Genomic DNA, 9,298 nt, shown 5'->3' on the forward strand with positions numbered 1-9,298 from the left:
CTCAGAAAATTCACCCAGTCTCTCAGGCAGAACCTAGGATTGTTCTAGGGTGGACTCTGTTTCTCCAGATGCTTTCCCACCTCCATTTGTTCCACTTCAAAAGTAGACCCACATCTCCTTTCTTCTCCCTGTTTGCACTATCACCCTAGTCCAAGATTCCATCATCTGTGGCCTGAATCATTGCAGTAGCCTCCTGAGCAGTGTCCCTGCTTTCGTTCTTTCTCCCACTCACTATTCTTCATGGAGCAGCCGAAGTGCTTGTCTTAAATGTAAATTAGATCATGTCTTTCCTGGGCTTACTTTCCTTCCCATAACCTACAATAAAATCTAAACTCAGCCTTATGACCTTCACAGCCCTATGTGACAAGACCTTGCCTGCATCTCCAGCTTCACTTCCTGTCCCTGCTGTCCCCCTCAGTTCACTCCAGCCACGCTGGCCTGGTCTCCAGCCCTGGAACTGAGCTCATTCTCACCTCCAGAGTTTTGGATGAGCTCTTCCCTCTTCCTGGAATGCTCTTCCCTTGGCTCTTCACTGGCTGGCTCCTCTTTGCCATCCAGGTTTCAGTTCAAATTTCACCTCCTTGGAGGGGGGCATTCCTTGACACCACATCCAAAGTAGCATTGCTCCCCCACATTCTAGTCATCTATCATATTACAATGTTTCATTTTTTCATAGTATTTGTCACTACTTGAATTGTCCTCTTTAAAGTTTACATGTATATTGTAGCATTGTCCTTTTCTTATTCTCTCCTATATCCCCAGTACCTAGAATAGTGTCTGGAATGAATTTAATAAATGTTATTAGATGTCATCATCGTCATCGTCGTCGTCCTGTATTGAATACTTACTGGGTGCCCGATGTTGTGCTAAGTACAAAGTGTTGTTCATTTCCACCGCAGTGCTTTGAGATAGATATTACTACTCATTTATAATGAGGAGCTGAGGCTGACGGAGGCGAAGTGACTTCCCTACTAGCAAAAAGATAAATGGAGAGGTCAGGATTTGAACCCAGGTCCACAGCCTTTAACTACTCAGGAGTTTAACTACTTAGTAGTCTTCTTTACCTTTGTAAGCCCCCTACCCAGTCCAAAAAAAAAAAAAAAAGGAGGTAGAATTGAATTGCAAAATCTCAGAGAGGAGGAAGTCCTGTAGTTTGGGCTGAAGGGCAAGGGGTATAGGTGACCCCCAGACTACAAACTGGGGTCATGTGATGTACATGTTCCTCCGCAAGTATATTCAACCTATTGAGTTCCCACCCCTTACCAGGCTGTTCTAGGTGCTGAGGATTAAGTTTCTATGAAGATCTCACACCCCTCACCCCCTCTGCCCAGCAAAAAGCTCCTAGGGAACATTCTGTTGGATGTCTGTGTTCCTTGGGGGCAAGAGCATCCAAGTCATCTCTCAGGCACTGAGACTAGCCAAAGCCAACGTCCAGGGCTGTGCCTCTGAGGACTTGGGGCAGGCCCAGGTGTGTTTATTTTGGAGCAGGCTGGATAACAGGAGATCAAGAATTCCAAAGACTGAAAAACACTCAACTCATTTCCAAAACCTCAACTACCTGAGGCAGACAGAGGTGGGTGGGAAAGTTCCTGTTATTGTTTCAGCTTTAGCCAAAGGGGAAAACTTGGATTCCAGCCCTTTTTAGAGCACAGAGCACTTTCCTGAGTTCATGGAAGCCTTGTGGTTGACCCATTAGAGGTGAGGCAAAGCTTGGTAATGGAAGGTCCATCCACCGGAAAATATCACCTCCCCTAGGGACACATCATTCCCCCCAGGCATCCTGGATCAGCTCCAAGCTCCAGTATTGCTTACTGAGAAGGAATACCAACAGCCACCTAATTATTGTGGAATTAATTCTCTTTGATTCCAACTAGATCCAGTTCTGAAATTTAAATTGCAGTTGGATGCTGTGGATGAGAAGTTGATTTGCAGCTTTCCACAGAACCAACAGAAAAATGAGAACAGCAGACGTGGCACTTTGGCCACACTCCCCTTCCATTATGGGATCATACAGAGAGTACATTGATATATTCTAGTCCCATAAATTATTCAGGACCACACCAGAAAGATCTAGTCTTGTAAGGGGTTAACAAGCCACATGTGAAGAAAGCAGCTCGATTCTGTTGAATTCTGGTGACAGGGGAAACTATTATGACAAAAGGGAAGATTTAAATTCCAGAAGGCATCAAATTTGGGATTTCTCTCTGCAGAACAAATCTGCAGCAGCCTTTTCTCCGTTTTAGAGAGCAGAGGGTTCCTCAAATTAAGGATCCTCCAACCCATTTTTCACTTTGCTGTCAGTGAACTTCCCAGCAGGCAAATCTGCCCCAGCACCCCCTTGCAGAAAACCCTTGCCTCCCACTGCCTGCCCGGCTCACCACTCCACATTCCAGCCACAAATGGCACTGTGCCCTGCACTGTGCCCCTGTCACTCAGCATGCTGCGCTTAACCACCTCTGGACCTTGGCACGTGGTGTTCCCTCCGCCTCCATCCACCTGTGTCTAGACAAGGTTAGGTCCCTCAGCCCTGTGCTCCCCTGGCGCCTGGTACTGCCCCGCCATCCCACTTTATTGTAATTACTTGTTTAACTCCCTGCTCTCTCTGGAGACACCGTGGGGCGGGGGCCAGATCCGTCTTGTTTGCCTCTGACTCCCCAGAGCCTAGTACAGTTCCTGGCACAAAGTAGTGAGAAGAAAACGGACTCATCACGTGCCGATCTGAATGATCTGTCTGCTGCCTTGAAAGCCTGGAATATACTAAGAAATGAAGACCGAAGAATAACAGGGCGGGAATGTGAGAAAGCTGCCTAAAGCTTGTGTCCCTCCTTCCTTTCTCTTCAGCTTACCCAGCTCCTGAACTTATGAGCAAAATGCGTGGATTTTTTGCTGACCACAGTAACAGAAGAGACTATAAAATTCAGCTTTCCATCTGGTTCTTCATGGTCCAAGAAAATACAGCAATTCCAAACTCCAGAGAGACAAGCACTCCAATCATGAAAGCTTAAAGCAGCCTGTTGTAGACTCCCCTAAGAGCTGCGTGAATGTGACTCAGGAAGAAAAGTGAGGAAAGCGTCATTTACTATGCAAGGATGGATTCCCTGGTGGCCCTCGAAGGGTAGGAATTTGATATTTCCCCATAGTGATATTCCCCTCTGGCCTTCAAAGCCAACCCGCCTGATCCAACAGCTGGTCCTTGCTTCCTTCTCTACTCACGCCAATGTGCTCTTTATCATGACGCCAATCGTCAGCGCTTCGCAGACTGGGGCCGAAAGTGGGAGCTGGCCTTCCAATAGGAATGCTTTAACATCTGTCCTCATGCACCGTCCAAAACCGGCTGCTACTTCAATGGAGAGATGAGACATTTGCTTTCTAATGTCTGATGTGAGAACCAGAGTTAACTGAGAATTGCTGATGAGGGGCAAAATAAGAATTGACGCGCCATTGATCTAAAAGTGTCACGTGAGACACTCGGGCATGCTCGGGAGTCGGCCCGATGTCATTCCCCTGGCCACTGGCACGCCTCTGCTCCTGGCAGGAAGAAAATAGGGCAAAGGTTCTGAAAAGCCATCAGTAGGCTGGTCTATCTGGGGCCCAACTGGAGAAGGGCATTTTCAGAACTGTGCTGGAAATGCCAGCTCTGGAGAGGTGACAGCCAGTTTGAAGGCTTCAGGCAGTTTGGATAAGCATCTAGACTCTGGGTGAATTTCTGAGCTGGCTCTGTGATCCCTTTGAAGTTTATCCAACTTGAATAAACCTTCCAGAAAGCAGGGACCAGTAAAAAGGCTTTCCTTAAAAGTCCCTCTGGATGTGCCCTGTTGCTTTCTCACAGGGCAGCCAGCCCATCAGGACAAGAGATGTGAAAAGAACAGAAGGAAGAGGCTTGAGAGGGAATAGTTCCATGATATTCAACTTGTCCTCTCCCCCCCCCCCTTTTTATATGTGGAGAAGGAGACAGACGGTAGATCACCAAATTCCCAGCGGACTTTGGAGACCACACCCTGAACTTAGATCTGACCATGGCTTGCCAGTGACCCCTTTGCACCGAGGCAGCCTGCTTCTGAAGGCCTAGCCTAAGATGTGCAGGAAAAGCATCACATACATTAGACGAATGAAGTTTAACAAAAGACCCGTTTGCAGCCCAGGAGAGCTGGTGTCAGGGCCTGCCCTGTATAGGCAGAAGGTTCCGTATCATTTCCTGGAGAAGCAGTCTTGGCTTGCCTAGGCCGGGAGCTGAAGCCGATCTTTCCTGTTTGCACAGAGTTCTAATCACAGAATTACTGGAGCGGCAGGAAGAGCCTGCTCGCTTGGAGATGCTGCCGGCAGGTGAACACCCCCGCCTCCACGCTGGGTGGCATTTCCCCAAGTGCACCCTGGATCGGCTCTGGGCCACTCTCAAGAAGTAACAATGGTGGGTGGGGTACCAAACGCTGGTTTCTCTGGGGAAGCAACCAGGGAGGCGCCTTTATGAGCCGTAAGTGGGGCCTTCAAACCTGCCTTTGGCTCATTCGTGGGGACAGGCTAAGTGATGCCCCTTCTCTGACTTTGAGAACTGTGCCCCAAAGGGCAGGACCCAAGGTCCCCAAGCATGACTTGGAAGCATCTAGAGAGGAGAGCTGAGCTGAGCTGGGGGCACCCCCGCCAGCAGCATCCCACAGTTCCACCGGTTGACCACAGACACAAGAGAAAGGCCCTTTCTTGACCCTGGGCCCAAATGACAGGGGGATGGCAGAGAGGTGGTGGCAGCAGCAGAGAACCCCACTGGAAGTGGGGTGGCAGGTAGTTTTGTCCATTTATTGATAAAAAAATATTAATAGCAATTAAGAAAAACAAAACATTCACAACCCATCACAGAGTCCTGTAAGTTTCAGCCACATGTTCCCAATGGAGTCCTTCATCTGACGGAGCTGGTGATTTCAGCCAAAAGGCCCCTTCATGTTCTTCATGGGTGGGTACTGCTGCTCCATGGGCATGGCCCCAAAGCAGTCAGAGGGGCTACAGTGGCCAGCCTTGCCTGGCTGGCCCATAGGACCTGGGGGGCCAGGGATGCCAGGAATGCCTTGCTGGCCCATCGGTCCAGTGGCGCCCATCTTGCCATACCCCGGAGGGCCTTGAGGACCTGGGTGGGGGGGAGGGAAGAGTCAGAGAAGGAAGGTCAGGAGACCCAGGTGACAAGAAAAGAAGAAATCGTGCTCATGGTAAATAATACCTTACGTGTGGTAAATACGTGTCAGGTTACAAGAGGTTTTCGCGAAGACCTGATCTGATCCTTACGTTAATGGAACAATAACAACATCACTGGCCAGTTTTAGTGGGAGCTCCCATGTGCCAGGCACAAGGCGAGTGCTTCTGCACAACGATTCCGTAAGAAAGAAACTATCGTCTCATTCCATAGATGAGGATGCAGGCTCAGAGAGGCTGCCCCCGCAGGGTACGCATTCAGCGAAGCTGGGTCTCAGAGCCAGGCCGGCAGGCTATGGTCACTTCTCTTTTCTTTCTTTCTTTTTTTTTTTTTTTAAAGATTTTATTTATTTATTTGACAGAGAGACAGCCAGCGAGAGAGGGAACACAGCAGGGGGAGTGGGAGAGGAAGAAGCAGGCTCCCAGCGGAGGAGCCCGATGTGGGACTCGATCCCGGAACGCCGGGATCACGCCCTGAGCTGAAGGCAGACGCTTAACGACTGCGCTACCCAGGCGCCCCACTTCTCTTTTCTGCTCTACAGCCTGACTTAGGGACCTCGGTCAAGTTTAGACAGACAGGATGATGCCAAGCAGGACTTGAATTCGCCTTCCCTGGCCCCACCATGCCCGATGGCCTTCCCCTGTGTCCTGCTAGCCCGGTTTAAGGACTCGAGGACGGGCCCTGGGTCTTCCACGCCCACCTCCGCACAGCCTGGCATCGCTGTAAATGGTGGCTGAGAGGCCTGTAGTGATTTGGGGTGCTACACAGCTATACTGTGCTGTAGAAGGGACATGAGCAAAGCAGATCTCGGCTGCTCAAGGTTCATGCTCTCACGTTCTGGCTCTTCCTACCTGGGGGGCCGGGGAGACCGTTTTCTCCTGCAATGCCGATGCCAATATCCCCCTTTTCACCTTTGGTCCCGGGCAATCCTGGGACAAAAGAAATAAAATGAGTCCTATTCCTGAGCAGAAAAATGACACACTCGGTCAGATTATTTGAAACACACACAGGCACATGAGTATCAGAGTCACGATAGGCCTCAGGCCACGCTCCTGGTTGCCCCCAGAGAGCTCCAGCTGCACCTCGGGAACCAGAGGGCAGGGCTACCTCTCATTCCTGGCACGCCCTGCCGTCCTTCTCTGCCGATCTGACCAGGGAGTCCCGGCGACCCCGGAGCGCCTGGCCGGCCTGGAGCACCGTCCTTCCCTGGGGGCCCTGGGCGTCCCGGAGCTGCGGCCATCTCCATGGGGAACTGCATCCTGGAAGTGTAGTAAGCCATCCTCTCTGCAAGAAAGGCCAGGGACAGGTCACCAGGTGCCCCAGGGCCTCACACTGGTGCAGAGACGCTGCCAGCATGGAGTCTAAAACGGCCTTTCTTCAAAGGGGAGTCAGAGCAGGGAACACGGGGCCTGATCTCCTGAGTGGCCTCCTGTGCCCTCGCCTCCACCTTCCTTTGCACGGTGGTCTTTCAGCATCACGGACCTGAGGATGGCCTCCCTCTTCTCCAACACCCTCATTAGTCCACCACTGGCTTCCTTGCTTGGCATTCAAGGTCTGCTTCCCAAGCAAGATGGCTAGCCTCGCCAGGACGGGGTCCATGTTCTCCCCAGGCCCTAGCATGGCAAGGCTGGATGAACAAATGAACAGGAAAAAAGCTTAAAAGTGAAACCACCCCGGCTATCTTATGGTTGCTGCTCGCCCCTCTATTTAGAGCTCACTTCACGCAGACTCGTTTGATTTCAATTTTCTTGTCTGTCTCCTTTGCTCCAGTGGGGGCTCAGGGAGAGCGGTGATGGGGGGGGGATCATTTTATCTCTGAACAGAGCAGGTGATAAGGAAGGTCTGATGTCTAATTGAACATATGCCTGTAAGTGGAGGGGGGTGGTGGTGGGTGATGAGGGAGGGGAATTGAGCCTTAAAGAAAAGGAGGCCGGGGCAGGGCGGAGAGACAGCTGGGAAGGGCCAGCGGCGCCCACTGCCGCCCAGCCAGCTGCCAATTACCATCAAACATTTTAATGATCTCTTGTCTGATGAACCTCTTGATTTCATCGTAATTCACCATGTCTCCCTGAGGAAAAAGAAGACAACCTGCCTCAATTATACTTCCAAGCCTGGTGCTGTCCCCCTGGGAATAGATCTTATGGAAATAAAGGATAAGGAGGGGGACAAAGCTTCTAGGAGCCTCCCACAGATGCTTAATCCAGGGTCCTAACCTCTCTGAAATGGTGCAAAGCATTTTGTGGACCAGAGCATTTTTCTGGGGAGAGGGTTCCCAAACCTCCCCGCTCTCCCACACATGGGTGAACCATCTATATAAGAGTCACGCTCTTTCCCTCAGAGTCAGCCGGAGCTTCCAAAATGGTCCCTGCAGCACCCACCCTGCATGCCTGCTCTGTGGGACGGTGCCCATGGCTGCCAGCCTCCCTCCTTACCATGGAGCCAGGCATCCCAGGCAAGCCGGGGCTCCCTGCAGGCCCCGGAGAGCCAGGGTGGCCTCTCTCTCCTGCCGGACCTGGTGGCCCAACAGGCCCCATGGAGCCACTCTTGCCAGGCCCGCCAGGCATGCCAGCTCTTCCCTTCTCTCCTGCCTGGCCCTTCTGTCCTGAAGGTCCCGGATCACCCTGCAAGGACAGGAAATCACATCCAGCATGGCCAAGTACTATCGAGTCCACTAAGTGATGTCGCAGCCATTGGTCTCTCTCTCCATCCCCCCAGCCGGTCCTTGGAATCTTCCTCTGCCTGTGGCCACAGCATCCTGACAAGTTGCCCGCCTCACTGCCCCCAGAGCGGTCCTCTGAAAAGACAGTGTCATGCCGTTACTTCCTGCTTAGAAATTCTGATGGCTCCCAGCCACCCTCAGGATAAAACCTGATTCCTTGGCCAGACATTCGAGATCATTGGTGATGTGGTCCCGATCACCTCTTCTCCAGCCCCGTTTCCCCGTCCCTGCACCTGCAGCCATGCCTCACTGGTTAGAACTCTGCTTCAGCCACACGGTCTCTGCATCCCTCCCCCCGGAATGCCCTTCCCCTCCTTCCACCCGGTACACTCCTCCTGCTCCGCTGGAATGCTCCTGCTCTTTGCACAGCCTCCCTGACTCCCTAGGCTGAGTTGGGTGATATGTCTAATCTTCTGTAAAGGCTGCCGTGCCCTAGCGTTAAGAGTGACAGGACTCAGTGAGCCGTTATTGTTCAGAGACCTCTGTTTACCCAAGGCTGGGACAGAGGGTCTGGAATATAAGTGAGATCAAGCAGATGCTGGCAGCATGAATGAATGAATCCATCCACTGGTCAATGAGCGAATGAACTTGAGATTTCCATCCTCCCAATCAGGGCTAAGAGACAGGCCCAAGCGAGAAGTTTTTAGAGATGAGGTTGCTCCAGGTTCTGAGTTCTGCCCATGTTTTTCTTCCTGCCCACTGGCCTTCTTGTGTCTTCTCTCCATGGCTAAAGTCGTAGTGTGGAGCTGGCCTTCATCCCTCATATGAGTTTTTCCCCTCAAAACCAGCCAGTGCCCACTCACCTTTGGACCAGGGGGTCCATAGAGTCCCTGTTTTCCGGGGGGTCCCTAGAGGAAAGCAATAGTCAAGGGTCAAGTCTGGACAACATCTCCAAGCCATCCCGGGGAGGTAGGTGTTGTGAAATGACCACCTTCCATGGCCCTGGGGTCTCTGGCTGTGTCCAGCTGGGTTCTGTGTGAGGAAGGACAACAGCTTCTTTCTGTTGGTTGATGGCTAGAAGGGAGATGATCCCCCAGGGCATGGCCTTGTGTGATCATGTTGGTTGGGTCCCTTGTCACAGATGAAAAGAGGTGAGAAGTCAGAGCAAAAGGGCCAGTCCATCGCATGTTGGAGGGCCTGGCAAGAGCTGGTGTGCAGGAAATGTCTGGAGTCTGCCACCACCGCCACCACGACCATCATCATCACCACCATCATCATCACCACCACCACCATCATCACCACCACCATCATCACCACCATCATCACCGCCATCATCATCACCACCATCACCACCATCATCACCACCATCATCATCACCACCACCATCATCACCACCACCATCATCATCACCACCACCATCATCACCACCACCACCATCATCACCACCACCACCATCATCA

At 51.8% G+C, this 9,298-nt stretch overlaps 1 protein-coding gene across 2 annotated transcripts in view; it reads right to left on the reverse strand.

Moving 5' to 3' along the window:
* Positions 1-4,777: 4,777 nt before the first annotated feature.
* The window catches only part of COL16A1 (collagen type XVI alpha 1 chain), a 51,337-nt gene continuing 46,816 nt past the window's right edge, over positions 4,778-9,298 (reverse strand). For both annotated transcript variants that reach the window (XM_040619170.1, XM_040619169.1), the window contains 6 exons: positions 8,702-8,746; positions 7,612-7,800; positions 7,181-7,247; positions 6,287-6,463; positions 6,031-6,108; positions 4,778-5,116 (listed from right to left, as the gene is read on the reverse strand). In XM_040619170.1, the coding sequence (XP_040475104.1) occupies positions 4,914-5,116; positions 6,031-6,108; positions 6,287-6,463; positions 7,181-7,247; positions 7,612-7,800; positions 8,702-8,746 (759 nt within the window). In that variant the 3' untranslated portion in view covers positions 4,778-4,913. The remainder of the gene's footprint in view (positions 5,117-6,030; positions 6,109-6,286; positions 6,464-7,180; positions 7,248-7,611; positions 7,801-8,701; positions 8,747-9,298) is intronic.

This window comes from Ursus maritimus, unplaced genomic scaffold (genome assembly GCF_017311325.1).
Source record: "Ursus maritimus isolate PB19 unplaced genomic scaffold, ASM1731132v1 scaffold_32, whole genome shotgun sequence".
Taxonomy (NCBI): Eukaryota; Metazoa; Chordata; class Mammalia; order Carnivora; family Ursidae; genus Ursus; species Ursus maritimus.